The sequence below is a fragment of the Vulpes lagopus genome, chromosome 1 (genome assembly GCF_018345385.1).
Source record: "Vulpes lagopus strain Blue_001 chromosome 1, ASM1834538v1, whole genome shotgun sequence".
NCBI lineage: Eukaryota > Metazoa > Chordata > Mammalia > Carnivora > Canidae > Vulpes > Vulpes lagopus.
This window is the reverse complement of record NC_054824.1, coordinates 163,387,279-163,404,424: the sequence shown is the minus strand read 5'-3', so window position 1 is coordinate 163,404,424 and position 17,146 is coordinate 163,387,279. Positions and strand designations below refer to the sequence as shown.

Genomic DNA, 17,146 nt, shown 5'->3' with positions numbered 1-17,146 from the left:
CGGGTGTGGGAGGGGGAACTTGGCCCATGCGTGAGAATCCCAGACTGCATGCGCAGGTGTGCGGCCTGCCCTGGGTGCCCCTGGGCCCGTTCCTGAGAACCTAAGCTGCAGACAGCCTGGAGTAGGTGGGCAGAGGAGGGAGTTAGACCTGAGCTGAGACCTGGGTTGTAGGACGGATCTCAGAAGCAAAGCAGGGTCCAGACAGGTGGATCGGATGCCCCAGGTTCAGGTTTGGTGGCCTCCATCACAGTTCTAGAAACAGTACAGGCTGCTCAGGTGTGCGAATGTGCCAGATAATAAGACACTTCGAGGGCTGCCACTGCCAGGGGTCCAGGCAGCCCCTGGGAAGCTGTGTGGGGCTGCTATGCTACAGAGCCCACTCAGACCTAGGAGGAGAGAGGTGGTGGGAGAGGAAAGTAGCAGGGGGTGGAATTTGGACCAAGGTCACGGGTGGGAGGGAGGGTTAGTACCAGGCAAGAAGGTCAATCTGAACTAAGGAGCAGAGGCCAGTGGATTGGACTGAGCCACCTTGTGTAGGTAGGAGGGCAAGCTCAGCACTGGCCCTGCCTTGACTGACAGCCAAGAGGCCAGGCAGTCCTGTGGTGTCCCCAGGTGTGGCCCTAGCCCTGCCCCCAGGCAGGCCATCACATTCTCAGTTCCTGTGGGAGGCCGCCTGCCTGTAGGAGGTGCCTGTGATTGCAGCTTGAGGACTGGGGATGCCAGGGGGTGGGATGGCGGTGCACAGATCTTTGGACCCAGCCTCCTCTGGCCTTCTCCACGGGGAGGGAATTGTAGATGCACTTTTCTCTGCTAACAGAGACTCACAAGGCAATTTCCAAGTCTTTTCTATCTCATTCAAGCCGCCGGTCTGAGGCTTAGCCAACACTGACCCTGGCCACTTCATCTCTGGGCACCTCTCTTGCTGACATCTGTCTTCCTCCCTGGAGCTCTGCCACAAGGAAAAAAAATCCAGACTTGCCAATAAATGCAGCCTCCCGTGGCCATACCATAAGAGAGACAGGGACAAGAGAAGCAGCAGTAGTGATTTTCTGTAGAGTCTTAGAGTCCTTGGAGTTCTTAGAGTCCCCGGGGCACCGGGCTGGAGATTATTGCATGGTTATTGTCAAATTCCTCTGTGAGTAGCAGAACCTGGAATTCTGTCTTTCCCTCCATCCAGCTCCGTCACCCAAGGGCACATGCCATGTGCAAAAGCCAGGTCTTTATCCTCCTCCCGGGAGGGCTCCTCTCAGTGGCAGGGGTGGCATAGCATTCCATCTCGGGGCTCCTGGTCCTGGAACAAGCTGCATGTGGGAAGCAAAGCCCCCAGCCACAGGCAAGTCAGGACCCCTCAAGGCAGGCTCTTTGGCCTCTGACTTTTTCTTTTTTTACATTCGTTTTTGTTTAAGTTCGATTTGCCAACATACCCAGGTCTCTGACTTTCAAGGAGAACATGGCCCTCAGTCCTCTGTGTCAATATGTCAGCTGAGCACAAAGCAGGACAGAACAGAATCAGTATGTTTTATTGGGTTCCAGGTACTGAACTAGGTCTTTCTGTACATGAGTATCTCATTTCAGCTTCACAGTGACCTGCAAATGGTTTATGATCATCCCGTGTCACAGATAAGGGAGAAGAGAGCTCAGAGGAGTTAGCTGTAACTCCACATGGCCGGGAGTGGGACGTGAGACCCAACCCAAACTTCTGACCCAAGTTGCTACAGATCCGTACTCCTTCCCTCGGCTCAGGTGCTATCAGGGTGCAAGTGGCATCAGACTCACCTAGAAGGCTTATTAGAACACCTCTAGAGTTTCAGGTTCGGTAGGTCTGGGGTTGGGCCTGAGAATTTTCATTGCTACCAAGTACCCAGGTGATGCTGATACTGCCTGTCTGAGGACCCCACTTTGAGAACCACTGCTCTGTGCTCTGATGCTTGCCAACAGAGATATCAGGTTACAGCCCAGGACCCACCAGAAAGCTGTGAGAGGCTCCAGGCTGCACACGTTATGACCCGAGTGGTGGCAGCAAGCACTCGGAAAGTTGCAAGAGTGGCCAGGGGCAGATCAGCCCCAGCACAGCGTGGCTGCAGCCAGGGCCTCAGCTTCTCTCTGCTAATGACGCCCCCCACCCCCTCTGCCAGGTTCACACTGTGGGGAGTCGACAACACCGGACGGCGCTCCAGGCCCAGTGATGTCATCGTGAAGACCCCTTGCCCTGTGGTGGATGATGTCAAAGCCCAAGGTAAGTGACACTGAGGCCAGCAGAGTCTGCAAAGGGATGTCCCAGGGACTTCCCCTCGCCTTGATGAAAGCAGGAGCAAGGGAATCAGAACAAGCTGGGTTTCAGCGGGAAGCAAGGAGAACTCAAGACCCAGCCCCGGAGTGGCACGTGTCTGGGGATACTCCTCTACCTCTGCCTCTGGTGGAGATCCTCACCCTACCCCATCATTTCACACAGTCTGTGAGTCAGGGGGCTGGGAGGACTCACTGACAAAAGCCCCGGCCACACGCGGTAACACACCAGGCACTGAGCTTCATGGTGGAGCACTTGTGACCTCTGCCCTCAGGATTCTGATCAGGTCACTTACCCTCTTCATATGTGTGTGCGTACGTCAGAAAAGTTATTTTGAATTAAAACATAGAAAGGGCTACAGATTTGATATTCATTACTGTATCCCTCCCTACCGAAGATGTGCCCAAATCCTTTTTTTTTTTTTTTAAGGTTGTATTTATTTATTCATGAGAGACACAAAGAGAGAGAGGCAGAGACATAGGCAGAGGGAGAAGCAGCACCACCCCCCCAAGAGAGCCCAATGCGGGACTCGATCCCGGGACTCCAGGATCAGACCCCGAGCCAAAGGCAGATGCTCAACCACTGAGCCACCCAGGTGCCCCAGGTGCCCAAATGCTTAATTCTGTATTTCCAAGTTACTGAGGACCAGTTTCTTGGTAAAGAATTGTCCCTCTTCGGTCCTTGTCACTTCAGAAGTTTGTCTTCCGTCAACATCTATTGCATAAACAGCAGCTGGAGCTCCCTTCCTCACGATGCCCCCTGGTATGTCTTGATAGTGTCCTCTGCTCTGAAGCTCGTTACATGCCCTCCACGGCCAGGATGCAGCTGTCCCAGGCACCCCCTCTGCAGGGCTCTCACACCAAGTACGGTGCTCCCACCAACCACTGCTGGGTCTCCAGGGGAAGGGGGCTGATTTGCCCATGAACAGAAACATCTGGCTGATGCTGGGAACTCAGGCTGTGCAAATTTCAGGAAGGGAAATGGTGTGGCCAAGCTGATTGCTGGCCCCTCAGGTCGCCTTTTACCTGGCTCCTGACTCCAGGTGTATTGGGCTGACCATGAGGGGTGCAAGCCCATAGTACTCAAGGGGTATGCGTGGCAATGCAAAAGCATGTTGACCATGCTCTCAGGAATAATAGTGACCAGGAATAATAGTGACCAGGAATAATAGTGCCCTACCTGATTCTAGTACATGTCAACAGGGGGAAGAGTCATCAGGACCTACGTTACTTAAAATCACTGATGCTGTAGCACTTTACAGCTTCTGGAAGGATTCCCACATTTAGCGCCTCCTTTAACATGCATGGCACTGTTATTTTCAACTCTGGAATCTGATCATGTTAAGTCCCCTACTTAAAACTCTTTAATGGATTGCGGTTCTTGTGACAAAGACTAAAATACTTAACCTTCACATTATGACCTAAATGATGTGACCCTCACCCACTTTTCCAGCCTCTTCTTGTTCACTCTCCCCATCGATCTCTTCGTTTCAGTCTCACTGCCTCTCTCAGGCCCTCCTCACCATTCCCAGTCCTACTGGCCCTTTGCATATGCCTGTCTCACTACCTCAAATGCCCTTTACCCCCACTCCTGATTAACTGATCAGTTCCTCTCAGCCTACAGAATTGGGGTCAAGTGTCCCTTCCTTGGTACAGTCAAGAGGTCTCAGGCCACTGCTAGGTGTCCTCACAGTATCATGTTACTTTCCTTCAGAACATTCATCTGTTATTGTAACCATGTGTCCAATATCTACCTCACTGGACAGCGAGCTCCAGGAGAGCAGATTCTGGTTCGATTTACTCACTGTACTGTCCCTAGCACTTAGAAGGAAGGCAGCGTGGTGACTGACAGGTCACAGATAAACTTAGGCTCTGGAGTCAGACCATCCAGCTTCAGATTCCTGCTCTGCTATGTACTTGAGCAGCTTACTTCACCTCATGCCTCAGTTTACCACTCTGTAAAATGGGAGAAGGAATAATAATGCCCTACCTGATTCTGGTAAGAATTAAATGAGTGAATGTAATTGAAGTATTTCTTTTTAAGTGCCCATCCCATAGTAACTGTTCAGTAAATGCTAGGGAATATACATTCTAAGATTGTGGCCCTCATGGTCAACCTGATAGAACCGGGGTTAGGGGCCATAAATGAGGTGATTCAAGGGTGCCAGTGATCTATTCAGCCACAGTATTTCCCTGATTAAAACCGGCTCAGCGTAGAATTCCAGCATCAGTGTCTCTGTTAATTTGAAAATGCTGCCCTTAACCAGACAGAGTCTACTTTCTAGTAAAGACCCAATAAGGATTTACTGAGTGGATAGAATACTGCCCCCATTTTGCAGATGCAGAAATTGAGATTCAGAGCCGAGTGAACAGCTGACCAGGATTATAAAGTGAGTGTTGAACGGAGTCACCATTCAGACTCATTATTTGACATCAATTTGCATTTTGCCTACAATGTTAAATTGATATTTAGAAGGTCGTTGTGTAAAAGAGTGAAAAACCCTTTCTTTGTCTCTGAATGAAGAAAAGACATACATTTAAAAGAAAGAAAAAAAGAGTGTTCAAGTCAGGTAGCAAAAAAATAATAATAATAATTCTCCCTTCCAGGATTGTTAGAATCCACTGGGATGTTCCAGTGGAATGGAGACCTTTATTGTAAGACAGATGTGCTTCTCTCCAGAGTGAGTGCTGTCTGGCTTATAGGGTATAGACCAAATGACTTTTGAAGGTCTCGAAATCCCTTGATGATGAAAGCAGAGTGTGGGCTTGAAAACCCTCGGATGAGAGGCTGTCTGGAGAGGCCCAGGGGCACCCTCCTGTCATCATCTGTTGATTCCCTACTCCACGCCAGAGAGGAGCAGGTGATGAGAAGGTGCCCCAGCTATTTCTGTTTTGGACAATCTGCTTATGTCCTTGTCGGTGGCAGTGGGCATCTTGGACTTGCTTGCTACATAAGCAGCCGGCTGATGGGGCATCAGGGAGATGATTAGCAGGTAGATTTGCAGCACCGTGCTACCTGCAGAAATGGATGGACAGGCAGCGGCTCTGGAGTAATGAGTGACCAACATAGACTAGCCTGCCTGGGACAGGCCACTATTCTATTTCTCTACAGAGAAATTACCCCCTTTGGGTTAATTCCAGCCCCCAACGTGCATCATGATGTGCTTCTGCCCACGTGGGCTCCCCAACAAAGAAGAGTGTCTGAAATCCCAGCAGAGCAGCCGGGAGCAGGAAAGTCAATTTAATGCTGAGAGAATGAGGTAGCATCCGCAGGTGCTTTCACTCTTCAGCCAGGAGGGAGTCCTGGACAGGCAAACATGCAGATTAATGAGGCGGACTATGTGAGGGGATCCTCACAAATTAATATAGTTCTAGCAGCTCTGCCGAAAAACCAGATGCTTTGCCTCCTTCAAACCCAGATGGTGATCATAAATATAACTCACTGGGGTCTGAGTTTAAACCTAATAACAAACGGGAATTAGCTCTTAAGTGACCCAGAACATGACCTCAGCTCCTAATTATCCAGCAGGAAGTCAGACTATTCCTTATATGAACACTTTTCCTAAACCAGATACTTCCTGTGAAGAATTTTACTACATCGTGACACCAAAGCCACTGAGCAAGTGAGTTTCTACCAGTGTTCTACTGAAAGCACCCTTCCCCGGGGAGAACAAGCTAGCGTCAGTGCTCAGACCAGCCTCGTCTCCAGGCTGGGGCATGGCGTTGTGAGAGTTCCCTGTGAAGCTTCACTAAATGAAGGCTAGCTCTCATCCATCACTCCCCCCACATCCATCTTTCTTTCCTGATGCCAAACATAAGTTCTTGTCCCTTCCTTCCTTTGCCGTTTGTTGAGCCCTGGGATAAGATTCTACAGAAAGAGCCATAATTAGATTCAGAATTTAGTTTCAACAATTGTGTAATGAGATTCCATAAATGCGTCAAATCATACAACATATATTAAGCCCCAACTAAATACATGGTCTAGGTATTAGGGGACAAAACCCCTACCTTCCAGTTTCGGGTTTCAGTAAAGGTGACAAACTCCAGAAGACAGTAAAACAAATATTTCAGGTGGTGATGTGTGTTATGGAGACTGAGCAGCAGGGAAATGGGATACATAGTGCAGAAGGCAGAGTCTTAACTGGGAAGAGAGTAAAGGAGGCAGACATTCAGATACCTGGGGAGAAGATCATTCTAGATAGAGAAGCAGCAAGACAGAGATGCCTGGTGTGTTTGAAGGTGAGAAAGGAAGTCCCTGTGGTGGAGAGGGATGGGGAGGAGAGAAGGTGAAGAGGAGCTCCCAAGGGCCATGGGGCGGATCATGTGGGACCCCAGTACAGGGATGGGGATTCCACCTGGGATGAAGAAGGGAAGCCCTGGAGCACTTCAAGCAGAAGAGGTACAAGATGAGCTTAGCATTTCACAGGATCATTCATCAGCTGTGCTGTGAGCCTGGACTCCAAGGAACAGATCTGAGATGGAAGTGGGGAGCCAAGGCTATGGCAGTGGCAGAGGAGAGAGGATGCTCATGAGAGTGGTGGTGAGAAGTGGTCTGGTTCTAAATTATTTTTCTGGTAGAACCAAAAGGATTCGTTGATGCCTTGGAGCAGGAGAAAAAGAAGTCACCCCCAAGGCAGCCCAAGCAGAACCACCCAGTTCAATGGCTTGTGACTATCCCCCGGCAGACCCCAACATCGTATATGAAGACAGAGAAGAGGCAAACGATGGAAGAAGTTGGGCGAGGGCCCAGGCCATGGGCGGTGTGGATTATGTCAGGTAGAGAAGGATGTATATAGAGAGCTGATGCCTGGAGGTGGAGCTAGAAGACGTGGGGGCTGAAGGATAGATCTGATGGCAGGAAGAAGTACAGGAGGCTTGAAAGGAGGCTGTGTTCACGGTATGTAATACGGAGATTTACCATTTCAAAGCTGGAGAAGGTCTCAGACGTGATGATTGACTCTTGGCGGCTGTTGCAGTGGGCGGCAGGGTGTCCCCTAGTGTTAAAGGGGTCTTTCATGTGGACAGTGAAGTGACTCAAAATGGTGATAAGAAATAAAGTGGAAAAGATGAACCAGATGCCAGAATTTTCCATGGATGAAGAATGGTCAGGAAGCGAGCAGAGGAAAATAGGAAGAGGCAGGTGAGTTTTTAAGGCAGCAGGACTTTTCCATTTATATAGAAAGACAGTGAACTGCTTGCAGGAGGTCCTGAGGGGCTGAGAGCCTGGGGCATGGGAGGATTCCTCTGTGTGGGCGAACGCTGCAGGCAGGTGTCTGCCAACACAGGAACACAGAGAAAAGGAAAAGTGTTTGCAAAGGTCAAGGGTAAAAAGGGAGAGTTGTTTGCTATGTTGCTGGTCCCAGAAGAAGCAAGGAAAGTCTTGAGAGAATGAATTAGCGTAGAGCAGTGGTTCTCAAAGTGTGATCCAGACCAGCACTGGAACATGTTAGACAAATTCTCAGGTTCCACCTGAGATCTACTGGATCAGGAACTCCGGAGCAAGCCAACAATCCGTGCTTTCACAGGCCTTCCACGTGGAGAATCACGTTTGATTCCTGAGGCTGAGAGTCCTGGGTGTGAAGGCAGCACAGAGCAGCCTGGGGAGGGGCTGCCTGGGAAAGGGGTGGGCAGAGTCGGGGTCGGGTGGAGAGTGACCTCACTGTGTGGACAGCGCCAAGAGTAACAAGGAGAGAAGCCAGGTGGGATTCATTGCCGTCAGGTTTTCATAGGGAATTCTGTGGTCAGTTACTTCGGTTTGGGGACACACTGAGGTTTCAGCCCTGTCCCAGCACTGATGAAAATGCTGACTTAGGACTTCCGTTTGGGGGAAGCTTTTGTCATAGCATCAAAGCCTTTAGAAGGCGTAGATACCTTCCAGGATTCTTAATTTCATAGTAGAAAGGGCAGCTGCTGCTGGGGCATAGAAAAGCTCACATCTGCCCCAAGAGTCACTCTTCTTATTCAAATCAGACTATCTGCCCGGTCTCTTGGACTCCTGTGTTTCAAGGTCTCTCTCTTGGCATTGGGGAAAGCATGATCCCGTGGAGAACCAGTAATAATTCATCATTGTCATAAATAATAATAATAATAATAATAATAATAATAATAATAAAAGAACATCTCCTGTTGTCTGGCTCGCCTCTCAACTCATCTTACTCCAAATTCTGTGGCTTATTTGCTGTTTTCAAATGTGCTGCCCATAGGCCGGGAGCTCTCTGCTGGCCTTGCTTCTCTCTGGCGTGCTCTTCCCCACATAGCCCTGCAGCTCATCTCCTCCCCTCTTCCAGCTTTTGGCCCCAGGGTCTTCTTTTCAATGATACCCATCACAGCCACCCTGTTTAAAGTCCCAGTGCCCTGCACAACACTCCTATGCTCCCTTCTCCTGCCTGCCTTTCTCTCACCTCCTTACAGACCAGTATTTTACTGGTGATGTATATTGCTTGCTGAAATGCCTCCTACCCCTAGACTGTAAGTGCCTCCAGGGTGAGGAATTTTGTCAGTTTCTCCCTGACGTAGCCCAAAGGCCTAGAAAAATGTCAAGCTCATGGTCAGCGCTCAGGAAAAATTGTATTGAGTGAATGAATAAATGGATGCTTATTGGGTCCAGACATTGTGCTAAAGAAAGGCTTTACTTTAATATCACTTTTAGTCTCACAATAATCTTGGAGGGTGTATATTATTCACCATCATTGAACAGGAAAGGAAACTAAGACCCAGAGAGGTTAAGTAAGTGCCCAAAGCCACACAGCTAGTGTGGTGGAGCCCACCTTCATATGACGCCATGGTGCGGGTTCTTGACCATACCTCTGGGTCTGAGGGCTTCAGTGCCCACCCTGTTGGTTTATTCTGCTGCCTGAGAGGTACTGGTTCCTTTCTAATAACTAATAATTCAGTTTCCCTTTTCTGTAATGAAGCTACGCCTGTAGACTCCCTGCCATCCCTCCATTTACATTTTCACTATTCCTGTCATGTATTTTAAAGACAGGGAAGACAGATCCCTATTTTGGGTAGCCCAACACTTCTGTGAAGCTGAAAACTGGGTAAAATGAAAACTAAAAATACCTTGTATTCTGTTCCATTCTTTGAGTTAGTGACTTCTTGAGATGCTGTGAAAGCTAATGAAATGATATCTCTACATTTTTTCAGTGGAAATAGGAAGAACCAGAAATACTCATGCACTAGGAACCCAGCATATATCCTTCTGAATGTAGCATCCCATTTACTGATACAGGCTTATAAGCACACCCTGGAGTTAGATTATCTTGGTTTTAGGAGATTTACTGTGGCGCCCAGGCCTTTCCCACCTGGTCACAGACACATGTGCTGCTGCCAGTGGGAAGCATCAGCCTTGGCTCTAGCTAGATATTACTAGATATTACAACAGCGTTATGAGATTAGTAAATACACCAGAAAACACCTTCTCAGCGGTCTTCACTCCTCGATGAAGATGGTTATAACCAGGGCCTGGGGTCTGGGATGCTACTTCCCACACTAGAAATAAGAACAGAGAGGTATCAACAAAAAAGACTGGGGCGGGGTGGGGGTAAGGAATCCCAGAATTTCCTATCTGGGCTCTGATCTGATAACCCACGTCTTTACTCCCCTGGTCTTTTATCTCTCAGTACATGTTCCCCTCCTCCCACTGAAAACAACACAGCTCTTAGATTAGTTCCCCAGCTCCTGACTCCAGAAACAACGAGGCCCCTGCATAGTTACCAGGACTCCCTCTTACTTGGCATCATCTATGGGCCAATTTAGGACAAGTCCTCTGCGAGAAACAGTTACTCCAGATTTGCATCTCCCAAGACTCTGCCTCTTGTATCTTAAATTGGCAAAACACTACCATCCCCTGAGCATTGGTACTAAAGAGCGATGGAGGGTAGGCCAGGTGGCTCAGCGGTTTAGCGCTGCCTACAGTCCAGGGCCTGATCCCGGAGAGCTTCTCCCTCTGCCTATGTCTGCCTCTCTCTCTCTCTCTCTCTCTCTCTCTCTCTCTCTCTCTCTGTCTCTCATGAATAAATCAAATATTTTTTAAAAAAGCGATGGAAGATAGACATGGTTTTCGATCTTGACTCCAACTCACACTGGCTATACAGGTAGGTGACCTGGTCTCTCTCTGAACGTCCTCGTCTATAGGATAGGGACATTCTTTTCCATCTTGCAGCATTGGTTTGAGGACTGGAGTTCATATATGTAAGGTTCTTGCCAATTATTAAGCCATTAATAAGTAACTGAGTATCTTCATGTTCTACGGCACTGTCCACTTTATCTCTTGATTCCTTTTTAACAACCTAAGAATTTTAAAATCCTGAAAATCTAAATGAATTTCAAGGCTGAAGTTATTTATAATGTAGTTAAGGTGCTGGCTACAAGAGTTTGGTTGCTAAAGGACTGGTATAGCTTGGGATGGAGAGTTATCCCTGGAAAGATCATTAATTAAAGATTCATTTAACTAACATTTTTTTTTAAATCTACTATGTTGTTTGGCCCTATGCTAGCCACTGAGAACATAGAAGAAGTAAGGTCTGGCTCCTGTCCTCATAGGCAATGGGCAAGATAGAAAAGCACAGAAATCATTGCAAGGTCTAGACAGAGTAGAGGTGGAAATTTTCTTCATTCCGACCCAGAAAACCCCTTCAACAATGACTTTATCATTACCAAGAGCCCTGAACTTGCTTGGAATTGTGACAAGGAATCAGGTTGCCATGCCTTTTGTCTAACAGGGGGTCTAGTGGGCAAAGCTCTGGCTTAGAAACCAATAGACTTAGTTTCTTCATCCCCAGATTTAACACTGGATTGGAGACAACGTTCTGCTCTCCAGATCTCAGTTCCCAGCTGTTGAGGAAGGAAATGTGAACAAATCTCCTTTCTGACAGGTTTAATATGAAAACATTTAATGATAAAGTGCTTCAAGCTCCATAGGAAAAAATGCCAAGGCTATACAAATTCATTGCCACTTTGCCACATCACCAAGTTCAGTCTTAGCAATGTATGCCTTGGAGGAGAAATATAAGAGTTATAAATTAAACTGAAAGATTACTCATTTGGAGTTGCAAGATGTACTGGATTCAGCTTCTGTGCTACCACAAATCTGCAAGCTTGTCTTCACATCTGGTTTGGGCAGCCCTAGTAAAGGCTCTGCACTCCTGCAGTCATGGGGCCAGGTGGCTTTTGGGACTGTGGCCACTCCCTGTTCTTCATGTTGCTCAGACATCACCTGACAGTCCTTCACTTCATCTCTGAGCCAAATTTCTGGCCCCTGCTGCCCAGGGCTTCCCTGTGTTTTTGCAGGACCCACTTGGTACCCAAGCATATATAACCTGGAAGTGCAGAGGAGCTAATGCCCCATGACGGCCGACATGAAAAGTCCCCACCAAGCAGTCAGAGATGGGAGCTGAGAATAAAGTCTGCCATTCTCCCTCTGGATGCACTGGTGGGGGAATCCAGTAGCTTCCCCTCTTGCAAAACATACCACCTGCTCCTCAGCACACTCCCTACATTCACTCAGCCTCGTTTCTCACCTCATTTCCTCTGTCCTCCCTCCAGCCTTCCCGGGATTGCACTTGCAATAAAGGATGAATCTGAGATTTTTTTGCCCCAGGCACTGTATTTTCAGGAAACATGGGTAGAGACAAAGAATATTATAACTGAAGTTGACCTCAGAGATATTCTATTTGAAGGTTTTTGTTTTATAGAAAAGAAAACCACAAGCGATGGGGCTGAAATAAAGTGAATTACTCAAACCACAGTCTCCAGGCTGCCAGTCCACGATACTTTAAGGAACATCACACACACACATACATGTAAATACATATATATACACACACATCAACATACATATACACACATATACGTTGCGTGTATACATACGTGTATTTAAAATGTTGTTTATTTGCCTTTTCTGCCCCCTTCAGAAATAGCAGACAAGATCTACAATCTCTTCAATGGCTATACCAGTGGGAAGGAGCAACAGACGGCCTATAACACCCTCCTGGATCTGGGTTCCCCCACCCTGCATCGAGTCCTCTACCATTATAACCAGCACTATGAGAGTTTTGGAGAATTCACCTGGCGGTGTGAGGATGAATTAGGTCCCAGGTAACCAAGAAACTCCATTGCTTCTTATAAAGACCTCAGTTCTTTGAAATCCTGTACCTCCTCCACTATAATGCTGCACCATGAATTCACAAAGATTTCCCGGTGAGCTTAGGTGCTTCAAGAAGTAAGTCCTATGCTTTTACACAGCTCAGCTCATATAGATTAGTTTTGGATAAGCTGTATTTAAGTAGGGAAGTCATGAATACATTTCCTGAACTCTGAAAAAAGTCTTTGCCCTTGACCTGTTTTACCCACCTCTTTATCATGCTGACACAGCATTCTAAACTCTAAAAAATGGTAGGAGCTGGAAGCCTAGTCTCTTGTGAGAGGAAATTAGGAATTTTATTGAAGAGATTATCCAAAAATATTTATTGCAAATGAGCTTTGCATATACAATATGCACTATACAGACATATTTTCAGCTGAAGTGCACATCCTTTTGAAAGACAACATGGTGGTGGCCAAGACCCACCTTGACATCTACCTTGGCCGAAGTAAGGACAGTATAGTGTTTGCCAGTGTCCCCTGGCCCTGAGGCTACAGCTTTTCAATACTCAGTGCCTACTGATTTTTGGTTCTACAACACAGCATTCTTGGAAGGAGAGGCACGAAGAATGTGTACAGACACCAAATTCATTTTGCTCCATTCATCATGGCTATATACTCCTGCTCCGAGAAGAACAGATTTCGGGGGAAATATTGGAATTTTCAGATAGACTCAGAGAAAGAAACTTTTCACATGGAATGTTGGTGCCTATATATTCTTGAATTATTTAGAAATTCATAAAGAAAAAAAGGGGGGAATACAAGCACTATTTTTAGAAAGAAGGAAAGAAAATGGAGAATCAACAAAATGGAATTCTCTGGCACTTAAAGAATTCTTACCCTCCTGCCAACAGGCTGCATGAAAGTATCACCCCAAAGCTGTCCCATCCATTTGAACTCTGATCAAACTGGTGGGAGACCCAGGATCAGTGAGGCTCTGATGACCTCTCCAAGAAGACCATTGTTCAGGACATTCCCTCTTATTCTCTTACTGTTGAAAAAAGACGAAGTTTAGGATTATCTCCCAAAATACAGTGATTTCAAGTATAAGTTTAGGAAGAATCTTTCTGCATTCTATAAATTATTTCCTGCAGTTTATAAAGGTTGGTAGTCCTCGGGCAAACAGATGCCACAGCTATGGATGAAGACATAGCAGGAAATATATAAGGGACTTAGCATTTGTTTTGTCTCAGTTTCAGGGAAAAGCAAACCCCGTCTTAAAAAGTAGGTACCTATTAAGATATGTCCTCTGTGCCCTATATTGTATTACTCCTGTCCTCATTATTACTTAATGCCTAATATTATCCCCTCTCTCTGCCTCTCCCCCCGCCCCAGCTCCCTTCCCGCCTCGCTCTCCTCTCTCCCTGTTCCCTGCTCCCTGCTGCCCCTCTTCCCTTGCCTCCCTCCTTCTGACATTTATTGAGTATATATATACAGTTCTTGGTTAGGGAACATAAATGTCACAATTTGAATAGCACTAACATTGCATATATCATCTTGATTTCCAAGGGCATTAGGATCGCTTTTAAAATTTCTCTCTTGTAACTCAAGAGTCAGAAGGAAAATTGGTTAATAAAGAAAGTGAGCAGGGGAAGAAGTGTGGATCCCCCTGTAAAGTAAGGCAGGCTGCTGACTTGACATTCTCTTCCCAGAGTCTCCTCCCTGGAGGCCCTTTCATGTGTGATGGTGGTTTTTCTAGGCTGTATATTAGAAGACAGTGTGTAATTTCATTAGCTTCTGGAAGTCAAGTTTTACTTTCCAGTGTCATGGATCTCAGGGAGAACCACAGGAAAGGGTCAAGAAGCATCAACCCACTTTGGAGCTGGTCCTGAGAGTGAGCAGAAGAGAGTCTGTGGGCTATGGATTCCCCTCAGGCAGGCAGAAACGACCCCCCTCAGTTCAGTTATATCCATCCCCCTAATTTCATGGAGGCCTCCTGATGGACTTGAGGGTTGAAATACTTTGAGAACAACATTGGTTGTGTTGCTGCTAAGAAAGAAGCAATCCACAGGCTGGGGGATGATCAAGGGTGACCCCAAATTAATTATTATTAAAACAGGCAAACAAACAAACAAAAGTGAGCTATGAAAGCAGCCACAAAATGTCCATGGGCTAATGGAATTCTTTCTTTTCCGGTGTCCTTGTTTGAGGATGATGCACATGCTGCCCTCATCCGCCCTTCACTCCCTCTCCCTTCACCTTCCAAGAATTTGTCAACACTCATGACATGCAGTGGGATAAATTAGGAGGAAGGGCCACCAAAGTCCCTGTTGCTGACGACTTTTGGAAGCCTGCGTGGCCAAACCGCAGAGGCCAACAGGCAGAGGAGGGGCCAGCTGCATGAGATACTGGGGGTGGGGGACGGGAGCAGGGTGAGTGTTTGACTTCCTGTGACATACCATTGGACTGGGAGAAAATGCGACTGCCCTCCCCTGACCTCACCCTCTTTCAGCCCGTGGAAGCTGCTGCTGAAGTTCCACACCTTTCCTCCAGCATCATCCCTGCGCCTCTCAGCACGTCCTCCCAGGAATGCAATGAGGTCACCCCTCCGGGTGGTCACGGCCAGACGGAAGGGGAGGAATGAAACGAATGTGCTTATTGTTCTTTAAAAGGTCATTCTCAACCGAGTGCAGCAATTTCCATTTTCTGGAAAGAAATGTTGATTGAATTAGGAAAGAGTTGGTTCTTCACATGAGAAGCTATCCTCACAGCTGATAAATGGCACAAGGATGCTGTTCACTGAGCTTCTCAGAATGGCATTTTACAACCTCCCCAGGGCTCCTTCAAAGAAGAGACACTCTGTGGGTCTCAGGGCGCTTATGGGTTTGAAGAACAAGAGGAACACAGCCGAGTAGGGGGTACACTGCTCCACCAACTCCTCCTAAGGGCCCAGCACCAGAGCCCGCCAGGCTGGCTGACAGTGTCTCTGCCTCTGACACCAGAAGTGGGCACGGGTGACAAGGCTGTGCACCCGGCAAGACGATTGCAGTGACAGCCCGAGGCCATCGGGCTCTCGTGCGGGCCCCAGCGTGTGCAAACTCGGAGCGACCTCACTCTCCACTGCTCCTTTTTTCTCCCTAGAGGCCCGCGATGGCCCTCCTCTCCCCCTCCTCTTGATCGGGTCTCAGCAGCCTTGGCCTCCTGGCTTTCCAGAGGTGAAGGCCGAGTGGAGCCGGAGCTCACCTGGAGGCCAGTGAGGTCACGTGTGCCTCCAAGAGTCTGCACGTCCCCCCAGGAGCGGCCCCGCGTCAGTGTGCAGGGAGGGCATGCTGTCCTCACCCTTTTCACCGACACTCCATCCACAGGGGCAGAATTAGTTACATTTGATACCCTCCAAAGTTCAATATATCAGCTGTTTCTGCTTAGTTGTTCTAAAATAGCCTTGAGAAGGGAAATATTCACTCAAACACGTTATTTGTCATTTAATGATGGTAAATTGCTGGCTGTAAAGAAAATGGATTTGATTTGTCTTTCAAAACTGCCAACTCTTTGATTTTAAAAGGGCATCCATTCCCACTAAAATATGAGTTCTTTTCTTTATTTTTCCTTATGGCATTTTGTTTCTTTCCTTCATTTCCATGCCTGTCCCACTTTGCACAGCCAGCCTATTCTTCTATCCATCCATCTGCCCATCCATCCATCCATCCATCCATCCATCCAACCATCCATTTGCTTGACAGATATTTATGGAAGACCCTCTGTTCTGAGTGCCCATGATAGAACAGGAAGCAGGGCACACCAGACTGCGCCCTTGGAGAGTTTAGAGTCTCACTCTAACAGTGCCTGTTTGCCCGCCTTCTCTTCTTGCTAATGTCAATGTCCTCCATGCTCAATCCATAGGAAAGCTGGCCTCATCCTTTCCCAGTTGGGGGATCTCAGCAGTTGGTGCAATGGCCTCCTCCAGGAACCCAAGATAAGCTTGCGACGTGGCTCCCTTAAGTACCTGGGCTGCCGCTACAGCGAGATCAAGCCCTACGGACTGGACTGGTCAGAGCTCAGCCGAGACCTCAGGAAGACATGCGAGGAGCAGACCCTGAGCGTCCCTTACAACGACTATGGGGACAGCAAAGATATCTAGCGCCATGATGCCAGACGGTGGCTGCCAAAAGGAAGCAGGAAGAGAGGAGAGGAACATCTGGGTTGGTCTGTGGATTTTTAATATTTTTTAATGGAACATTAAAACCTCTAAACCAGGGAGAGACAATATCTAAACCAGGGAGAAATTGACCCTCGCTCCCTGTAGAACTTCTTTGGTATGACATTCTCCATCTGCATGATCAGTAGACCTGCCAACCAGCAGCCTCATGCAGTGCCATTTCTCTTTAGGGGATTATTTGGGGGCTTGTTTGACAGTTGATTTGTTTCATTTTTTTTCTCCCCAAGAGATTCATCACAATGCTCAAGAGTTCTCTCATGCTTCCCATGAAAGGTCTATCAGGTTGAGGCATCCTGGGCTCAACTGAGTCCCTTACAACTGGGGACAGAAATGAGGTCAGAAAGCCACCAGACTGGCCTCAGGCCCCAGCCTCAAGCATTCCTCAGGAAGCATCTCACTCTGGGAGCCTAAGCTCTACTCACAGAGAAAGATGACCACGGGAAGATTGGGAGGGTGACCTCTGTTAGGCCTCATGGCTACCCCAGGCCTTTCTGTTGTTCAATTCACACCTCACAGATGAACCAAGCCTCCAATATGGGTCCCAGCTGGCCTTTGGGATTT

At 47.7% G+C, this 17,146-nt stretch overlaps 1 protein-coding gene across 5 annotated transcripts in view; it reads left to right on the top strand.

Moving 5' to 3' along the window:
- Positions 1-16,507, top strand: part of ASTN1 (astrotactin 1) — a 296,848-nt gene extending 280,341 nt beyond the window's left edge. For all 5 annotated transcript variants that reach the window (XM_041750473.1, XM_041750399.1, XM_041750242.1 and 2 more), the window contains 3 exons: positions 2,136-2,236; positions 12,201-12,384; positions 16,270-16,507. In XM_041750473.1, the coding sequence (XP_041606407.1) occupies positions 2,136-2,236; positions 12,201-12,384; positions 16,270-16,507 (523 nt within the window). The remainder of the gene's footprint in view (positions 1-2,135; positions 2,237-12,200; positions 12,385-16,269) is intronic.
- Positions 16,508-17,146: the final 639 nt, after the last annotated feature.